General features: G+C 39.0%; 1 protein-coding gene across 2 annotated transcripts in view; it reads right to left on the minus strand.

Moving 5' to 3' along the window:
• PPARA (peroxisome proliferator activated receptor alpha) overlaps positions 1–20,050 on the minus strand; it is a 35,659-nt gene extending 15,609 nt beyond the window's left edge. Inside the window, exons 1-3 of one of the 2 annotated variants that reach the window (XM_061358679.1) lie at positions 20,032–20,050; positions 17,031–17,152; positions 401–645 (exon numbers count right to left, since the gene is read on the minus strand). In XM_061358679.1, the coding sequence (XP_061214663.1) occupies positions 401–608 (208 nt within the window). In that variant the 5' untranslated portion in view covers positions 609–645; positions 17,031–17,152; positions 20,032–20,050. Of the gene's footprint in view, positions 1–400; positions 646–3,802; positions 4,020–17,030; positions 17,153–20,031 lie in introns of those variants that run through there. The other variant, XM_061358690.1, reaches the window with a different exon arrangement.
• Positions 20,051–21,970: the final 1,920 nt, after the last annotated feature.

Here is a 21,970-nt window from a genome sequence, read left to right on the forward strand (position 1 = left end):
CAGGTTTTTGGCAAACATTTCACAACACTTTCTGAATATATGTGATTTGAAGAAACTTAAAAGAATTAGGAATTCCTTCAGTTCAATGTTGTGAATTCCTATATGACTACAATATATAGTAACGTCTTTCACAGTGATTTTTATAAGCTGTTTTGAAAAAGGTGTTGATATTAATGATAATTTAAAAGTGACTTTACAGTCATTTTTAAACAGCATTTGTCTAATAAGTTAACTTCAGCCTTAAATATTTTATGACTGTGCTATAAATCAGCTTATATATTTCCACTGTCACCTAGTCATAAACAACAATTATTATATTTAAAAGGTTTTTAATTTCTATCACTGTGCAATACTACATGTATTTATAAAACAGAGTTTTGGTAAACCAAAAAACTCTTACCTGTTATGACTGATCCATCAGATCCTGGACCATTTCCCAGTGACTGGAACTCTGTTAAACTTAAAGCTCCAGAGCTATCATCACCTAGAGACTGAGAGAGGTCTTGAATGTTCTCCATATCTTGTAGGAACTCTCCAGGTAAAGGGCTGCCTATATCATCCTCCTCCAAAGGAGTAAGGGGATAGAGCTGGTTTTCAGTGTCCACCATGTTGATCAAGTAGAGCGGTCACTTAAACTTCTTTATGCTGGTGAAAGAACAATTAAAAAACCCTGTATTTACAATACCATAATATTGTATTTTTTATACATATTTGAATCACAGCACAGAATACATGAATTCTAATCCAATAGTGAAACACTATACAGCATTCTGTTCCTCCAGAAGCTTTATGCACCATGAATTGTCAACAGGACAGGGGAAAAAAAACCCAAACCATGCCCAAAATATTTCATTCTGAATTAGAGTTATGAAAAGATTAATCTGTGGGTCATTGTTTTCTCTCCTTTGCTGATAAAAATTACATATTGTGTATTATGCACCTCGCATCAAAATTGATATAAAAAATTACAAATATCAACACACGTGCATTTGGCAAGTCTTCTCACTTTATCCAACAGGTTTAGATATGTTGATTTTGTCCTCTGTTCTCACCTCTCAAATTTGTTCAACAGGTCTTATGACACTGTAGGGAACAAAATACTCTTACACTAAAATCTTTGTAGAAGTGGCCAAAACTAATACCTTTTTTTGCCTACTTTGGTCAGATAACATCTTCAGCATTCCAATATATCAGTAATTCCTCGAGTTAATTTCCTACAGTGAAGTAAGTTTTCAAAGTTGCCTACAAAGCTAGCCACCACTGTCATCAACTTTGAGTAACAGCACAAATCCCTTAGAAAACATCACAAATTGTAATTATTCTTTTGTTGACTTCTCAGATAAGGAATTAATAAATGTGCTGCAGAATGTTAACTACTGCTGCATAGATATCCTTTGCTAAAAGAAACTTCTCTGTCACACTGAGTAACTAACACTTGTGCATACGCATAGCGCTGCAAGTCTTGTCTATGCAATGAATATGCACGAGCATTTAGAGAAGTTCTGACTGTTACTGGGGTTACCACTCAATGCTGGCCTTTCCAAAGAACACATGTTCACAGCAGTTTATTGTGAAGCTTGAAACTACCAATAAGTGGCTATATGGACATATACAAATGCTGATTTTAAAATAAAAGTGCAATGTTCTGATTAAAAAAACAAACAAAACTACCTTGATATTGAAGTTTTAAATACCAACTAGTTTGATTCATATGACACTGAACATTTTAGATTAAGAAATCAATCCTTTTCTCTGATAATCTGTGATGGATTCATCCTATGAAAATCAGTCATTTATTCTGGAAAAAAACCTAACATACAGAGTAGCTTAGCAGATGAAGAGTGCCTTACAAAACGTTACTACTACAAAGAAAGAAAGAAAAAGAATCAACTGCAAACATTTCTGGTTGGCACCATTTATTATTCTCTGGCAGTACTTTCAGTATTGATTATCTTTGTACAATTTCTCTGTTGAAGCAGCATGAACCAGCCCAGTAACAGCTGGAACTAACATGCTGTTTGCTGTTTGCTAGGTCCGAGCCCAAAACATTACATTATTCACCTGATATCCCTGACATAATTGGAATATACTAAAGCTGAGAAATGAGAAATCACTTCTGTATTTTATTTGTGAAAATGAAGTTAAACTGCTATCCCTGTGATGTAGCTGTTTTGTGATGAAGAAGAATAAAGAAACCTTGACATACGTTGGTTTTGTAATGACGGCTGAGAATAACTGTTCTCCAGCAATGCAAAGCAGACTACCAAATTTGTCTCCCTAAGGAGCCATCAACAAAAAATGAAGAATGCAATGGCAGAGCACATGATTGGCACTGCTCCTCCAGAGTACTCTTCATGAACTTATACCAGGGTAAAGAGTAGTTCACAACACAGAAACATATTCCTCAGCAGATACATAGCATGTTCTTTACTGTGAGGGTGGTGAGGCACTGGATCAGGTTGCCCAAAGAAGTGGTAAATGCTCCATCCCTGGCAGTGTTCAAAGCCAGGCTGGACAGAGCCTTGAGTGACGTGGTCTAGTGTGAGGCATCCCGGCCCATGCAGGGGGATTGGAACTTGATGCTCTTAAGGTCCTTTCCAACCCAAACCATTCTATGATTCCATGAGTAGTATGCCTCAGGATAGCTGGGAAGGTTCCAGGACACACTACTCTCCTTGTACTCAAATTACTTCAAGTACCCTACTGAATGACATACATCTCTCCAAGTATCACTTCTTCATCTAGCAAGAGCATTTTTAAAAGATTAAGTGAATGCTGAAGTCTACCTTGAAACAACAGGGACATTATTTGACATGAAAGAAAGCAAAGGCTTGATAGCTGAACACAACATGGCAACAACTCTTCCAGCAGCATGCCTGGCATTGCCCAAGTTGCACCGTACTTTTCCACATTTACAGTAAATATTTAAAATTCAGCAGTCATCTTAGCTGAATTGATGTAAGAACAACCTAAGAGCTAGTGAAACATAAATTGAGTTCTTACTGTTTTAACTATTAAATTACATACCCTTTTGTACTTTCAAACACTACTAGTGAATTACAGCTGCTTAATCATTATGGCTCTTGTCAAAGATTAACTAGCTACCTTAGGAACCATGGCCATTTCTGAGACTCTCCATTTCTGGAGACTGTCAAATTATACTGATCTTTTCTTTACTGAAAAGGTTATACTTATTTTTTCTATAAGCACAGAAAACCTTTAGGTGAAATGTCTAGAGTTCATGTAGTAAACCATTTGCCTTCTGTCTTCTCTGTATTCTGTGCGTGTTTATACATGTGTATGCTTTCATTGGCAGGTTTCACTTAATATGCATTGATCCTTGCTTGTATGAAAGTAAAACTTCTAAACTAAAAAGGGTAATGAGTATGAAATTCATTTAAGTAATATTCCCAGAGAGTATTCTGCTTTGAAAAAAAAGCTGTACATGTTACAACAGTAGATGTGGTAGCTGCAGCATGATAATTCCACTAAAGCATCTGTATAACTTCTAACTCTTAAGACTCTAGAAAAATCCTGTGCCAGACATTCACAGAGGATTTTCTCAATTCCCCATGTAATATTTTAGTCTTCATACCCCCTTTCCTATACCCACATACAAACACACACAAAGTAAACTGAAAACGAGAGAGCATGACATGGAGAGGTAAGAACACAATTTCATGTAATTATGACTTTAAGGATAAACAGCCCTCTCTCACAGCCTTTTATCTCTGAAGTAAGTCTATTTTCAGAAGTCTTCCTTTCCCACCACTACACTGCAAATACCCAATGAGTAACTTACCTATAATCTTGAAACAGGTCTTAAAGAAATCATGGTCAGCCTATCAAAGAAAAATACCTAATCATGCAGCATTCGGTTATTTGCTTCATTTTTGGAAAGGGGTAGCGGGAGACTGAACCACTGGTCCTTCCACATTCAATACTTGCCACGCTAGGGATAATCCCTTGGGTTGCCAAGATGCAAAGGTCTCTGAGAAGCAGCAACAAAGTCTGGATTTACTGCATAAACAAATTGATCGTGTAAAGGGCTTGCATGCAAACATCAAGGTTAAAGTTGAAACAATCATTACCTCTCGGTCACTTTGAGAATGCTGTAGCTGAACACAGCACATTTAAAACTAGTGGCTGAAGTAGATAGGTTTAGAAAACTTAGGTAAATAGGAAGAGGTGAATTTGTAAGCTACGGGATATTTCCAATATCCTGGTTCAACACATAAAAACCAACTGAAAATAAAATCTGGCACCTAAAATATGAAGTACAGACATCTGATTCAGTTTTCATGCTTTGTAACCTTACATACTAGTAACATTTTATATATCACAAAGTATTAAGAAGTTAAGGCGAAGAGAATTTACTATGCATGGGATTAAAAACTTTCATGAGCCATCTCTTCAAGACTGCCAGATGAACCCCTCCCCAATACAGAGTTGTGCTCCAAGGTATCCTATGCAACTTACAAGCATCCTGGCACTTAAAACAAATAAAAAATCCTATACCCTGAGTTTGAAAAATGATATTCGAATTGCACACTCTTAAAAGCTATGAAATTTAACAAAAATCTCAGTTCTTAGAATGTCACTGTTTTGTTAGGCATTCAGTTATTTTTACTTTGAAAAAAATGGAAGGAAATTACTTAATAAAATTACAAAATGTAATTAACAGCTCAGTGCTACAAATCCACAAGTTTCCTGGTGCAAACCACTCTTAAAAAGTAAAAACATATGTAAGGAAATACTAACATAAGCAACACCTGTCATGTGGCAAGAAGAGTATTACTGACAGTAAAGCGTAAGATCAGGATACAAATTCTGTAGAGAAAACAAACAAGGGTTGTGAAAGATGGGGTTGCCATACTAAACATGAAAGACTCCTTACATATTACATGCAAAGTAGCCATGATGCAGGATCTGCATTAATAAAAGATTAAGGCTCTAGGAACATCTGTCTAACATTTATGTCCCTCCCAAGTAACCTCAGTCTATATTGCCACAAAAAAACTCAGTTAAAGGCAAGGTATACAAAATCATCTTGGATCACTAGACAAAATGCTACTGTATCTCCTCATGAAATAGAATTTTTAATTGCTTATGATTGCTGTATATACAAACACGCAGTTAGGAAAAAAACACAACAAAATAGCACTTTCACCAATACCACAAATTTTTTTAGGTTGTGACCAAAAAGCCCAAAATACTTGTTGATTTCATAACACTACTCAATTCAAAACTTTGGGCAGACCCTACACAGCAGCAGACAGAAAAAGACAGGAAGAAAGCAACTAATCAGCCAAGGATGGTGTGGAAACGTGGACTGAAAAACTTGGGAACGATGCCATAATCACTAACATCACTACGCAACTACTTTGCAGCTACTGAGCCAGCTTCAATCCCTGTTGGCATCTCCCTGTAGCATCTTTCCAAGATTCAGTGGCACAGGGTAAAAGCTACTTCATGGGTCCCGACTCCAGGAAGTGGGAGACTCATTGCCTAGAATATATTAAAGATACAAGTCTCTGAACAGGACCACTCATTCTCTTTTTAAATGCAACATCTCTGCTTTACAACTGTGCAGCTTCTTTCTGTACCTTCATGATTATGAGCATGACACTGGAATTGGTTGCCCAGAGAAGCTGTGGCTGCCCCATGCGTGGAAGTGTTCAAGGCCAGGTTGGACAGGGCTTTGAGCAACCTGGTCTAGTGGAAGGTGTTCCTGCCTGTGGCAGGGGGGTTGGAAACGAATGAGCTTTAAGGTCCCTCCCAAGACAAACCACTCTGTGATTATAAAATCACTATTTCTTCCAATGTTTTCTTTCAATCATGTAACACATTCATTACACTCCAAACAGTTCTAAAAATTGTTTGTTTTGCCAAGATTACTGTCTAAGAAATAGCTAATAGCAAGACAGAACAAAATTATTCAGGAAGTGATTAAACTATCTATCTCAAATATCATACCCTCTCACTTTCAGATAACAGACACAATTAACAATGGAGAAAAAATATTACAAAGCAGAAATCAGTTTTCAGCAAACAGAAATAAAAGCAGTAATTCATCTCATGTCAAGCACCTCACATGTTTGGGTTGAGTAGAACTCAATGGGCTTTCCAGAGCCACAACTGATCTCTGAGGCCACGATTACAACTTAAGAAGTGGTACTTTCCGATCAGATTGCTTCCCTGATCAAGTTCACTTCAAAGCTTTACAAATATTTGTGTTGGCTCAATGGAGGGAGCAGAAATAAGCAGCTGGGGAGAGGGATACATGTGCTGCATGGCTAACAAATAAATGTGTATGTGCAGCCTTAATCCCCTCTGAAGATTCCCATAATTGTATGAACAGGCTGGCCCTGTAAATCAGCCACTTGCTTTGCCTGAAGTAATGCAATCATGCCTCTTAAGTCTCTGATGAGGGCTGAAAACTGCTCTACAGATCAGACAGCATCTCTATTACATTAAGCAGCAGCATCTTTTGACAGGGCCATGGAACTGTCATATAGGTTGGGGAGATAATGTACATCCTACACTTAATTCATCATCCTTCCTTCCAGCAGTAGAACTCCCACAGAAATCCAGTAAATGGAAGATACAGACATTTACTCTGAGTTAAAACAACATACTCCAATAAATAAATAATTCCAATGCTGGAAGCTCAAGCTGAGAATAGAATCTAGCTTAAAGACAGATTTCAGCTGCTTGTAAAGAATAAAACAACATCCTGGCATCAGTTGGGTTTCTAATGGGAAATTTTAAACTCAACAAGCCCCTAAAGAACTTGGTAACTAGGAACTCAGTTGAGAACACTTTACATTTAAATACATTACTTTAACACTGATTTTATATTAGACCAGAAAATATATTTCATCATATATAATCCAAAACATTAGACTGGTCAACCTCCAGGCAGACAGAGCTCAACTTAAGATGTAAAGAAATACCACAGCTCTAGGTTATCAGTATAATGAGATCAGAAGCTTCCCTTTAAGCCTGCTAACCCCTTTAACATCAGAGGTTTGACTTCATCAGCAACCAACATAAAGATCTTGCGACCTCTGCCTTCAGGCTCTAGAGACAAGACTTAAAAGTCTATCACCTCAGAGTTACATCTATCTGAAGTTATGCTTGCTTTCTTCCACATGAGTGGAATGGAATCAGATGCATTAAACGTGGTATTACTCAAATTTGTATCAATATATTTTGTATCAAATAATATCTTTTAAACTAAACTATATTCCAGTTTGATGTTTAGATGATTCCTGACTCTTAGAGCAAGCACTGTCAAAAAAGACTTAAGTGGAAAACTTTGTGTTAAATTCTTTATTCTCACTTCAACTTTTATTGTTGAGATGCCTAAAAATCCTGAAAAACTGGCTATTTGTAACTTTTCTATTTATCTTGTCTCTGTTTCCACTTTTATAGTACATAATGTGCTCTGACACATGGTTGAGAATTGATTACAAGCTTAATCTATAGAATAGAGATTATATTATTAATATGACATTAAAAAGAAAAATCAGCCTGGACAACAGTATGAGGGGATTTTTTTCAATTTATTATGTTAGTTATTAATGCACGTAAAGCACAATATTCAGATTGATGTTAATAATATTCTATATTTTTGAGACATGATCATTCAAGCAAGTATATTTTATTAACAAGAGATTCAAAAGAACAACAGTAATATTTTCTTTCTGCAAGAAACTAAGCCATGGCAACATCTTAGTAACCACTAGGGTCACAGAGTACTCTGTGTTCTCTGACATGTGTTCTCTTTCAAGTTCAAATACAGTTCCACAAGTACTACTTACAGCTCACCAGTTACTAATAAAACCTCCACTTCACTGTTTTGTATACCTTTATGCTTGCAACACACTCTCCCTTTTCCTCTCTCCAAAGAATCTCCAGGTTTTGCGTTTTATCCAGTGCATTTTGATGTCAATATCTCTTCAAGTCACTGTTCTATTTACTCAAATTATTTCATATTTGAGCAAGATTCAAATGTTTACATGCTAATCACAGCAGCCATGGCAATTTGTGCTTCAATCTTTTACAGATTCTAAACCCTTCATGACAATATCTTGTCATGATAAAGCTAGACAGTGAAGCTAAAAGAATACACCGTTTAGCACACTGATGCTCTGTGTGTTTGCTGAATGGTGAAGACCACAGACACTGTGAAACGAAAATTTGATGCATCATTTAAGAGGCCGGGGTTTTTATATGCACATTAAAAGCTATGATTTGATTTATGACTGATATTTGAACCAATGCAAGGTCATCTTCAGACAAACATGGCACTTATGTATTTGCTATTTGATCCAAGATCCAAGGTCACGTTCACATAGATGTATCAACTGAGTATTTGCTGTATTTTCATTACCCAGCTAATGAACTCAAAGCTCTCTCAGTTTCCCTGTGTGTCCCAAAACTCCTTACCTATTTATATAGAAGTAATTTGGTTTTCCTACGTTTTGCAATACTGTAGAAACGTCTGACAGGCTTATTATATAAGCGAAGATTTTGAATTGATTAACAGTTAGGGATATAGTTCGGGATACTGCAACTTCAGAAATCAGTGCTCAGGCTGAGGCTAAATCTGGTTGCACGGTATCCCTGGAATTAAACCTTTTTTTTTTTTTTCCTTTCTTTTTTTAAAAGGAATAAACCAAAACCACCACAAAAACTATGTCTTGTGAACTCCAAGCACTAGTGCATGTTCGAAATCATTACCAAATTTTTCCTAAAAACAGTATGTAAAAGTAACTTCGGGTGGTGAATTCCAAGTTGATTCTGACATGTACAGCATTTACAAACAGCCTACGCATCTGTCCTGACATGCCACTGACTGGAAACCAGATCCTTCAAACTAAATTGGAATGCTGCAATTGTTTCCTTACACACGTGATTACAGCATCTCAGATTATGCAAAGCAGCTTCTCAACAATTTTCTAACGATACCCTGATACTCTACAGAGACTTCATTTGCTGAAAGATAAAGATATCTGAGAGTAAGATGCAAATAGAAATTGCATTTTAGTGTGGTGACTAAGTGATTATCTCCAATATAATCAATTTTTGAGGTAAATAAAACATCAGCCCCTTGCTAAGTCTCCTGCAGAGTACATTTTCGCTACATATGGTAAAAATAAACTTCAGAGGGTACCAAATTAAAGACATCTGTGCAACTAAAATTGTCAATTAAAATTATAATCTAATACATACAGAGGCAGTGCCAGGCAAAACTGGCCATTTTCCATTAAACATCCTGGTTGTGCTGTTACATAAACCTCTATAAGCCAAAAGCTTTACTTGCTCACATGCTTGATAAAAATGAAACAAAACAAAACCCCATCAAGACTAATGACTGTTCTATTCAGAAAGACATCATACCTTCTATAAGCAAAGCTTAACTCACACTAACAAAAGTGAAATTTTAGACATACTAATTTATGAAAATAAATAAAAAACAATTGCTATTAACAGTCAAAGACTTTGATGCACTTTCTAAAACTGGTATTTCAACACTCTTTAGGGTTCATGTACATGTACGGATAACTTAAAATGTGTTCTTATAAACTAGGATATAAAAATCCCCTTTGTTTTATATCCACAGATTTTATGTGTGATAGCAATTTCTATATATTACCAATAATCCCTTGGCATAATTATTGGCAGGACTGGTAGTAACATACTCTTTACAATCTAGAATCCTTGCTGGGTTATAATTAAAAGTACCTGTCTTAAGTTAAAATTTATAGTAAAATGAAGGATAAGATATAACTAATTAATCTTTTGTTCTGAGAGCAGATTTATTCTTCCTGTATGATTTCAACCTTGCTTGAAGACGAATACTCCTATGACATCAGTACTTCAACTGAATACAACCTAATTCAAATTATATATAATATGAATATATTATTATTTTTCAGCCACATAATTTAACATTATACAGAAACCAACTAGCATTATTTTAAGTTGTACATAATTTTGCGATTTTAAACAACATGATAAAAGCTTGAGAGCATTAAGTTGTGACAGTACACACATCTGAAAGGTAGAATTCATATCAGTATTTACTATTACTGATATTAAAATACCAGGAAAAGAGCAACTTTGGTGAGAAGAAATAAAAAAGCAACTTTAATTTTTATTGATTTGTTCCCAAGAACATAACATTTTCATAGCACTGTCACCCCACATTGACATGTCATGTCCCCCTGTTCCTTCCCCTTCTCATTATACTTACAGCTCCCCCTCCCCACACAATGTCCCTGAACTACTTACTATGCAAACAGCAAACATGCTGTAGCTGGTTCAGAGCTGCATGTTGCAACTGGCTCCCTATTGCTCCTATGCTGATTGGCAATTGACAGGCCAAACAGAACATATAATTGTTGAATTCATATTGCATCATTTCCTCAGGAGAGTCAATTACTTGTTTTCCTTTCTTCTTCCCAGTTACCAACTTCCATAAAAATTAAAGAGCTTTAATGCCTTTGACACCACTACTCTTCTGTCAAATTCAAAAGACCTGCAGGTTCAAAGTTATTGGTGGAGGAGTTATTGGAGAGGACAGCAGACATACTGCATATACCTGATGTTCTTAGGGAACTAGACTAAGAGAGATGAGAAAACAATCTTGAGAACAGTTTTCAGAATAGCAGTTTTGGAGCATAAATTTCTTCCAAGACAGATTTGGACATTTCCTTCCCCCCCCCCCTTTTCCTTTTTTCAGTTCACTTTAAGTATTTGTTTTATATTTACTAAGGTTTGTAGAACACACAAACAGAACAATGGGTGCCTGAAATCATGTCAGTACTCAGAGTATTCTACAGTTTTCCAGGGTCACTCACTTTTTCTCCTAATCACATACTTTATTTAGAAAAAAGCAACTGGCTGCCCTTGAAATACTGGTTAAATATTCACTTTGGCTGATGATTTCTGACCTGTGGGCAAAAATACTAGTTCTTACAGACATCTTGATGGCAACATTCTTTCTGAATGAAGAGCTATTGTTTTGTAACGATACTTTTAATCTGAAAAGGGTGGAGGGGGAGAAAAAAGGTATTTTACATTAAAATTACTTAATGTAAAAAGTTGAAAGATGACCTGGACTTCTTAGCATACTGATTTAAGAAGTTTCACTAGAATCCTACCTGCCCTTCAATCATAACCTACACCTTGCAATCCCCCTTTTTTAAAACATCTAGGCACAACTTTCCACCTGACCAAGCACAGATTTTGCCACCCTGATCTCATTGCACAGGTCCTGCTCAGAATAATCAAAATAACTCCTCACCACAACACTGCATCTGTATGTTACTACAATAGCTCTCCTACTTAGGAACAGCATTCCTTTAAAAGGAACATGAAGTCGCATAGTTTTCTCCTTTCATTTACAGCTTAAACTTCCACACCTAATCGCTGTCTGGCTTGGGGTAAAAGTCCAGTTACTTTGGCATCTGACGTTGCAACTTCTGCTTCAAAAATCAACAACAACAACAACAAATATCTTTCTGCCTCAAGTGTACCTCCTTTTCAGTCTCCACATCCCCAAATTTCTGTTCAGTTTTGCCTTTACCCTGGCATACTCAGCTTCGATACTCTTTCAGCTGTCTTACCCTTCTCTTTCATAAGCCATGTCAACCCATCCTCAAATCACCTCCTTCATCCCCTCAGGTCTTCTAGTCTTCTATCTCTGCCCTCTAGTATCTGCACAGCTGCACTCCTCTCACCATCTGCAACGCCTTGCATGATTCATCACCAAACACAACAGACCGTGATTATTCACTATTTGAAAAGCTACAGTGGAATTTACATCTGTTTCTGGAAGACATTCAAGAAGCTTGAATTAGCCTTCTTAGTAGAGAACACCACCACTGTGTATTTGCAGTGGTTTTATTTCACTGATAAACTTTATTTCCTTGCCCACACATAATAACAAGTCATATTCGATAAACTAAATTCAGCTTAACAGGGTTTATATCCTAGTGAAGAGAATGACCCTCAGGTAAGATATTACAAGTTTAGGCCCCTTCCCCTTGCAACTCTCTTTTTGAAAATTAATTCAGCAATCCCAATGGGCTAGCTTTTATACTCTTCTATTGGTAGACAAAGTCTAATGCCTCCTATAAACAGCACCTGGAGTTGTGTAGTTTACTCATTTTTTGGTGTAGCACAATTTTACTTATTCCTTCAAAGTGTTTTTACAGGCTCTTGTTGCTCAGCTAGTACATTTAAATAAATAAATAAATAAATAAATAAATAAAGCTATCTAAAAATAAACTAACTGATTTAATGGCATGCCACAACTCAGAGCACCCAGACTGGAACGTGAAACAAAATTCTCTTTTTGTTGCTGGTGGTTTGGGGTGGGGCTTTTTTTTTTGTTAAGAAAAAGACCTTCAGTTTTGTTCTGGTAATTAGAAATTCCCACCTTAAAAAGTTTTTCTTTGTGATAAATTCATCACACAAAAGCAACATTCACACTGAATTAGCACTGCTGACAGGAGTCTTGGCAACAGGTATGAATGCAATGAATCTACATTATTTGGCAAATGGACATCCAAGTACTTGTACTTTCAAGCTACTGACACGTCAGATAGAGGATATACTTGGGACACATGACTTCACATTTCTAAATCAGGTCACTCACTACAGTATAGAGATCACAAGCCTCACACTCCTGCACAATTAAAAATATGTCAAAATATAACCAATTACTTTCCTGATATCTAACCTCTCTACTCATCCTTCAAATGACATGAAGGGCGTCTACTTACTGGTTTAACAGCCCCATATTAAAAGCATCATCACTGCTGTCTGCCTGCCACTTCACTTCTCCTTCCCACTTGCTTTGACTAAGGAAGCACCTGAATTGCAGAAAAGTGGAATAAAAACAGCAGTCCAATGAAACAGGATAAGATAACTTGTTTAAAAAGTCATATATGTACTTTCACACACCAGTATTAATTCACTTTGTAATGTATTTCAGCTGATTGAGATAAAGCAGTTATAGGGACACAGCACTTGAAGCCTTCTGCTGAGCTAAACTAAAGTTGGTTGCAAAATAAATTTATGTTAAGCTACAGTTAGACAAACCAGCTTAAGTAATGTAATAGCTCCCTGACATCAAAAGGATATCCCTTCTATAACTCCCTGACATTGTCAGCTCTGCATCTTCCCTCTCCCTTATTTCCAGCCACACAGCTCCATCCTGCCTGTTCTGGCTCTCTCACTTGCCTGACCTCTCTGACCACATCTGTAACAGTAAATAAAACAGGGCCAGAGCACAGGCTCAAGCCATGCTGTTGGCATCCTCTCTGACACCATTTTGGCCCATAGCAGCTTGGCACTCTCCCAGACAAACGCCCAGGCACAGTTAAGGGGACAGCAAATGAAGAGCAGCAAACTGCTCTCCACTGGTACCTGGATAAGACCAGACTCCTTTTCAGGATGAAGACTATTAGGTACATGCAATCTTGCTACTTTGTTCTAGGTCCAGAGAACAGTCCCTGGCATATTTTATTCCCTAGTGTAGACACAGCCTTAGTGAAACAATTCAGCTCATTTAGCTGGTAGAAGTGTAACAGAGATAAAAAACATTAATAGTTAGAAATCGCTGAACAGACTCACTCTCACTAAGGGGCAGCAAAGAGGAAGGATAGAAACACATGAATGGTAGCAAAGGAAAGAAACATAAAGGAGCCTGGCTGATCTTTAACAACAGTTGCTACATCAGATCAGGCCATGCTGTATAACCACACCTCTGGCTGTAAGCCTTAGATCTGCAGGTCTGTCAGGAACAACACAGAGAGGGGAATATCCTTTTTTTTTTTTCTTTTCTATTTATGTGTTCATTCATATACACAAATACACCTCTGTGCTATATAGAAGAGAAAAAAAAAGAATGATAGCTGCAAATTGAACAATTCTACATTCTTAAAGGATAATCACTATTACGTTTCCACAGGATTTATAATCCTTAGAAAATGCAACTCCATGTAAATTTGGTTAGAATTATGGCAGGTCAGTAGGCAGAAAAATCAGTTACCCAAAACATATATGCAAGTTGAACATTTGACAGCTGCTTGAAAACATTGGCCTATTTACGTATAGTTACACCTCTGTAGAAGCACAGTACATAAAAATGTACAGCTGCTGCATTTTTCAAAACCAGTATCCCTTGCTGCTTGTCTCTTAGTTACATATACAGTTAAGCTTTTACCTGACTTGCTTCTAATCAGACTGGCCTGCTTAAGTGCACATAGCAGTCTTGTGTCCTTAGGTGGGTTAGAAGAAAGAAATTACATTTATGTATGTTTATATATATATATATATACACACAAGTTCATTTCAGAGGTAAAAAAAGCAGTTCTAATTTCTTATGTGCTCTTCTCTGTTGGCAACTATGTGCAAGATGAATAAACACATTATACCATATATACAGTATAACAACATAAGTCTTACTTATGCTCACAGAGTAAAATTTCCAACAACCAGCTGGTCAGAAATAACCACAGACAGAACATTCTCCTGCTTACAGCTCTCTCTTACAATGAAACTGTATCCATTCAGCATGTTACACTGATAGAAACCCCACTCAACCCTCCCTCACAATGCAGCATACTTACTGCAAACCGAATATTTACCTAGAGTAAGAAAAAGGTTTTGAAAACCACACTTAAGCATTTCCAACCCTGCTGAGTAAACTTCAGTGACCAATATTCTGTGCATACCTGCATTGGCTAGTTTTTAAAATTATTCTTAGAATTCCTAACCATCAAGAATCCTCCATCAGAAACATAATTTTTATGCTAGCAATGAATAGTTCTTGTATTCTTCCCCTGAAAATTGCCAACAAGCCACCAATATTCATTACAACCTGCAGGCTGCAATTAATTTTATTTTAACATCAGAGCGGGTGAATTCCTCAACCATTGTAATACAGCATTCATCAGCCCTATTGTAAAGAGTACTGCTAAGCACTGCCTGCTAATGAATCCAGGAGTCACCAAAGCAGTCCTTCTGACACAACACCCACCTTCTCCCTCTTCCTCCTCCTCAAACCCAAATGGTTCCATATTGCATTTTTCAGCTTTACTACTCCAGGAAACATTTACCATCCATGTTTAATAAAGATGAAGGAAGGATTTGTTTTGTTTAATGTGAGCCAGCATCATGACTCCAATGCCATGTACTTCATGACATTCCTGATGAAGCAGTAACACTAACAGGAGGCCAGGAAATACCATCAGGAATTCAAGTCTCCGCTTTCAAACAGATTTTGAAAATACACAAAAGTTGATCTTTGCATCTGCATAGTCACATTCTGGTTTAAATTCAGTGTTTTCTTCTGTGAATTGTTACACCAAGCATTTCCAGTAAATAATTATTTAAGCCAAAACAAAACAGGCATCTTACACTCTTATGTCTGTAACAAAAAAATGTAGTGGCAATACAGGCCTCTATGAAGATAACAGAACTTACTCAGACAGAGTAACTTTGCTGGATGCATAGGTTCATAAAACAAGGCAGTAAGCCCTGCCCCCAATACTTAATCATAGGCTGTAGAACAGTTTCAAATGACCCCGTTTTTGTTAAATCTAAATAAACGTAGGACAGATTGTGGTATCATTTTTCCATGCAAAATAAATCAAACTCTAAACTATTCACAACAATTGCTCTCAGCTGTAGGATATTATACACTTATCTGAGTAAGAAGTTACTCAACCAGCAGTTAATTTGCACACTGAACAGCAGTTCTGGTTTCCTTTTATACACTTAGCAACAAACTGAAAATTGACTAATGAGATAAAAAGTACAAGATATGAAAGCACTGGACTAAGTTGCTTTCACATGTATTTCAGCTGCCTGGAAACAAATGCCAAAGAACCTTACAACTTCAGTGGCTCAAGAAAGAGACATTTTTTAACAAGTTCATTTTACTATTTGGAAAGATTAAGTGAATAAGTTGACAATTTTTTAAAAACCATGGCAGTATGTCAGCATTTCTAGAAAGGGAGAGGTAATTTGCCAAATGCTTGCAATTCTATCATACTGTTAGTGTTTCCACAGGCATGAGAAAACTTGAACATAAAACAATAAATTTAGGTTAATATAGTGCCATAGAACAAAAACTGTCTGTTTGGTAATTCTCATCTATCAATCTCCAAAGTAAAACAAAATAAAAATCTACTGCTTATGCTTACAGCATTTTAAAACACAGCAAACAATCACACAAACCAGTCATGTAACAACTCAGGCACCAATCAGGACTAGCACACCAATGAATTGTAATTTGTATCAACCTGTGCACAAGAAGCCCTCCACTGGACACAGAAATTGTATTTCCTAGGTACTTAAAAAGACATCCTAGATACTTAAAAGGCACATGCAGTGCACTTATAAATAAATATTGTTTCATAAGCAGAAACTATGAGAACTGGTATGAGGAAGTGGAATCAGATTTGGCAACACTTCAATTCCACATGCAATCTGGTCACATAACAATCTCCTCGTACCAATTTAATGTTTTTAAAACATGCCAAATATCACACTTCTTAAAATTGAGAGATTTTACATTTGAGGATATCAGTGACTTTGAGCCTAACTTTACTGGTTAAGTACTTTTTCACTTGGTGAATACTCAGCATTCTACTTCATAAAAAGTCCTTCAACATTTAATTTTACAGACCTGTCCCTCTGAAATGCTGAGCACTCCTGAAATATTCAGGGTTCTGATGAATAACACATTTATACAACTTTCACATAGCAGTCTAACACAGCAACAGATATCAGAACATGAGGAAATTTTATTTACTCTGTTCTTCCAATTGTGCTACTACTTTCCATTTATCAACTATCTGTTGGCAGTTCTTGCTCAGACTTCTTTCCTTATCAGTTGACTATACATTAATCACTCTTTACAGAGATTCTACCTCCAATGTTTTTCCTTCTTCAGGTGTTCAAAAACAATCCCAAGATAGCTCCCAGTCTATGTATGTACTCACCATGTCATGCAACATCTTGCAAGGGTGAAATCGGAGTTATTTGCCAGATCTGTTCATTTTCCATTTCATGTGCACATTGGTGATGACTAGTGGCTTTTCGTTAAGAGGAAGCTGCTGACATTCTTTAAAAATAAATAAATAAAAAATAAAGAATTAACAAAATTTCCCAAAGCTTACTATTCTAATTTTATAGTGATAACATGTAATATGCTTTTTTATATTTATGCTTTTTCAGAAAAAAGTCACTGTCATTTCACCTGAGCTAAAATTATTTTTAAATGACTGACGCTTTTAATACATTAGTTTTACAGCAGGACTACACTGACATCTAGCTAACTATGGTATATGACTGGTATATCCCAGTATCATTCTGACCTATTTTTTTCATACTAGAAAAATTCAAAACCACTCTACCAAAACTACTACATTATAAGGACTATTCTCACAAGAGTCAAAGTCTTTACATAAACTGTCAGAGTAGTTACAGTTTTCAAAGTGCACACATACATGTCCCACAAGGTTTCTTTTGCAATTGTCCTTTTAAGTACCATTTACACCTCAAATGTAGAGATTTTACTTTTATATACCTTATAAGACTTGTTAAACAAAAAAAAAAATTGCTATAAAAATAAATAATGATTTGTTTAAAATGACCCCCCTGTCTACTCCACTAAAAACAAATAAGATTTAGAGAGATTTTGATGAAGCTGTCAGATTTGTTAAAATTCAAAAATCCTGTAAGAAAATGTTTGTAATTATAATAAATATGAATTCAACTATTTTCCAAGCCAAGTATAGTGTTCTCTTCCTTCCCCTTGCAAAAAAATATGTCATATGCAAGAGAAACAGAACTCAGAACTCCAATCTCAGCAGGTAAGCTGAAGTAAGGTAAAGAGAAAACAAGTGCTAACTGAAGTAAGAGCTTCTTCTAAAAAAATACTAGGAAAATTTACATTGCCCTCTTTGACCACTTTGGATCAACAGTGAGCATTATAATCTATTTTCTAGAACAAGATGAACATCCTAGGCCATGTATCCTACTCTGTAGAACATTATCTTCTTTAATATTTTTATAACACTCACACATACAGGTATAAGGATACAAAAATCACAACTGAAATGCAACCCTTTCTAAGGGTTAAAAAATCATAATGCACTTTAAGAAGACTACAGTATTGAGGGGCATGAATAGAAAATGAAGATATTAAAGAACTACTGAAAAGCAAATGAGATAACCACAAGGTTTTCAGGATGTACAGGTTTGTAATAGGCAGCCAAAACTCCCATGCCACCTGACTGTAGAGGATGACAGTCAATATAAGGCATCAGCAGATTGATAAGAACTCTTTTTTTTTTTGGACTATGCCAAGTGTTCCTTCCAAACATGGGAAAGGAAAGGGAGCGTGCTGGCTGTGCAGTTCTACAAACCTCTGATAAGGACTGCGCATACTCTCATCCTTCTGAAGCACTACATCACACTACTTAAAATCAAGAAAGTTGCCACCAAAAGTAACTAAGAGCCAATGGCTGCTTGATAGCTCATGCCAAATAACAAAGGTTATGATACTGGTTTAGCTTTGGGTAGACTTGTGACCACATCACATGAACCACAACTGCCGTCAGTTTCAGCATGAGACCAGGTAGCCTCAGTCTTAAGTCAGTGATTTAAAATTCATAAACACTTTTTATAGCCTATCAATTTTGCTACCTGGAAAGACCACACAAATTTCAACCCAGTCACCACTGTTAGATGCCGTTAAGAAAATCTGTGTTCTATAATACAAGTACAGTTTGATTGAACCTTTCATTCCCAACAAAACTTATGCAATGTTTTTATTTGTGCAGTACTACTAACATCCAATGCCACCAAACTGCCAAACATCATTATTCCGGATAATCCTGTCTGACAAATCTTACACTCATGCTTTTTCCATGAGAGAACTTAGGAACAGCTACTCATGTCAGTGAGGCTGTGCTAATCTTAAGTATAAGGCAATTCCTTTTAGCACTCTTTTCCATTACTTTTTGAATGCTACCTTTTCTCACTTGCTTTTCAGAAGACAACTGGACAGCCCCGTAGGGATAATCAAGAGCAGGTTTTTCTCATTAAACTACAAAAGCAAATACAGGGGGAGCTCCCACAAACCCACTCCTCCCTCCAAGGATACAGGACTCCCCTCTGACCAACTGGCGAAAGCACAACCCGCCTGATCAAGCCAAGCCAATAGATATAACCTGCAAGCACGTATTCTTGCCTGGTGCCCAAGTTCGTTTCTCAAACCAGCTAAGGACAATTCAAACGTCCTGCACTTAAGAGACATGACAGTTCCAAAACAGCACCTTATATGACAGGACGTTGTCTTCTCCACCCCTCGGTACACTGAAGTTTCCCCACCAAGTTCCCGAGATCGTTCTTTACCTACAAACGCCAGCCTGCACCAGGGCCGGCTCCCACCCGTCCTTTGGCCCCGGTGAGCCTGGGCTACCGCCCACCGCGGTCCTCGCACGGCATGCAGCTGGCGCGGAGCCCGAGCGCGGCAGCAGCTAAAGCATCTCCCCAGGCCAAGCTAACTCCTGCTCCTGGCCTTTGCCACCGGCGGGCTTCCCCAGAGCTTTCAAAACGCGGCGGCGAGCTTAACTAAATACACGATAAAATAAAAGCCAAAGAAGGGAGGGGGAGGAGAATAAAGGAGAGGTCATCGCCAAACCCGCCACCGTGTTACCGAAGAGGGAGGTCACCCAGCCGCTCTCCCACCGCCCCCCGGGCCCCTCTAGGCCGCCGGAGCCCCAGCCGGGCCACAGGCAGTCCCTGCACCGCAGGGGGCGGCTGACAAGGGGGTACCGCTAAGGCAATACCGCGCGTTACAGCACAAGCGCGCCCAACGCCTGCCCAACCGCGCCAGCACCTCCTCGCCGCCAGCCTCAGGCCCTGGCGCTGTCAGCGCGGCGGGCGGGGGTCGGTAACGGGGGAAGAGGTGGGGGGGGGGGCGTGCAGAAGTACCCGGGTCCGGCGGCTGACTGACTGACTGACTGACTGCCGGCGGCGGGGTGACAGGTACCGGAAGTGAGGTCGTGGCACACACCTCCCGCCATGGCCGCGCGCGATTGGCTGGGCGGGGAGGCAGCGAGGGCACGCGCGCTCCTCACCCTCATCCGCGCCCCCCCCCCCGCTATCCGCCTCAGCCTTACGCCCCCCCCCCCCCGCTACTCCCGGTTCCTCCGCGCCTGTCACCGTGGCCTGCGAGGGGAGCCGGGGCCGGCGGAGGGAGGAGAGGGGAAGGGAGCGATAGGGGTGTGAGAGTGAGGCGGCCAGACTGGCTGTCAAGGGCGAATAAAGCCCCGCTCGGAGGAGGAGCGGGCGAAGCCTGCCCTCGCCTCCCCTGAGCCGGCCGCCGGCTGAGGGGGGTGCCCAGGCCCTGAGGGGACGGGGTGTGGAGGTGCCGGTGGCTCCTCGAGTGCCGCTGGCTAGCAACAGCTTTATCCTGTCTGTAGATTGGCCGCGGATCACGCTGAAATAAAGCCTGAAATCCTGGATGAAATTCAGCAGTCTCCTGAGCAAGGCTTTGTAACGGACTGCGCCTTCCTGAAGTTCTTAGGTGTTGGGAAGACAACCAGAAGCATGGATACAGTGGTTTTACAAGAGGGTCAGCTTCCCCCAGCTCCTGCTTTTTGGCTATGTCATCTGTATTACACCTCTTGATGACCCTCATGATTGTGTCATCACAAAAAATACCACTAGCTCTTTTTCCTTTTTAATCACATAATTGCATTTTCACTTTCATTTTCCTACTCCATTTAATAGAATCATAGAATCAGTTGGGCTGGAAAAGACCTTTAAGATCATCGAGTCCAGCCATCACCCCAGCACTGCCAAGCCCACCACCAAACCATGTCACTGAGGGCCTCATCTACACAGTTTTTCAAACACTGCCAGGGACGGTGACTCCACCACTGCCTTTGGCAGCCTGTTCCAATGCCTGAGCACCCTCTCTGTGAAGAAATGTTTCCTAATATCCAATCTAAACCTCCCCTGGCACAGCCTGAGGCCATTTCCTCTTGTCTTATCACTTGTTACATGGAAGAAGAGACCGACCCCACCTCACTGCAACCTCCTTTCAGTTGTAGAGAGCGACAAGGTCCTCTCTGAACCTTCTCCAGACTGAACCCCCCAGTTCCCTCAGCTGTTCCTCACCACACCTGTGCTCCAGACCCTTCCCCAGCTTTGCTGCCATTCTCTGGACCCACTCCACTCACCTCTTGTAGTGAGGAGCCCAGAACTGAACACAGGATTCAAGGTGCAGCCTCACCAGTGCCCAGTACAGGGGGATGCTCACTGCCCTGGCCCTGCTGGCCACACTGCTGCTGATACAGGCCAGGATGCCATTGGCCTTCTTGGCTGCCTGGGCACAAGCTGGCTTATGTTCAGTAGCCGTCAATCAGCACCCCCTGGTCCTTTTCAGCTGAGCAGCTATCCAGTAATTGCATTTTCACTTTCATGTTCTCATTCCATTTAAAGGGAAAAAAAAAAAGAAAAAAGTGGCACTTCGGCACTTTATTACTGACCTGAGCAGTCAACATGATGGGTGCCAGGAGGAGAAAACATGACTCAGTTCACCTCTTTCTAATGGGAAGTTGTTTCAGAGGTACCAAGCACAGATGCAGCTTCTGCTTTTCTTTTTTTACTTGATGGAAATATAGTCTGTGGCAGTTCAAAAAATAGAAATGCATGCCCAGAAGGGAAGGAAGGAGAGCACTGAGGCTTAGCCCCTGCTGCAGTGAGCACCATATTTTATTCCATAACCTTCTCATAAATTTGGTTTAAGCACATGAACCTGGGCACCAGAGCACTCAGTAGTGGAACAAAAGCAACAGTAGAGGCTGAAAAAAGCACCAGAAAACAAGCCTCAATAGCAAGCAATAAAAGGCAGTGTTCACCATGT

This window comes from Neopsephotus bourkii, unplaced genomic scaffold (genome assembly GCF_033783945.1).
Source record: "Neopsephotus bourkii isolate Nb327-2 ecotype Australia unplaced genomic scaffold, CSIRO-AGI_Nbou_v1 NB_107, whole genome shotgun sequence".
In the NCBI taxonomy this organism is placed as follows: domain Eukaryota; kingdom Metazoa; phylum Chordata; class Aves; order Psittaciformes; family Psittacidae; genus Neopsephotus; species Neopsephotus bourkii.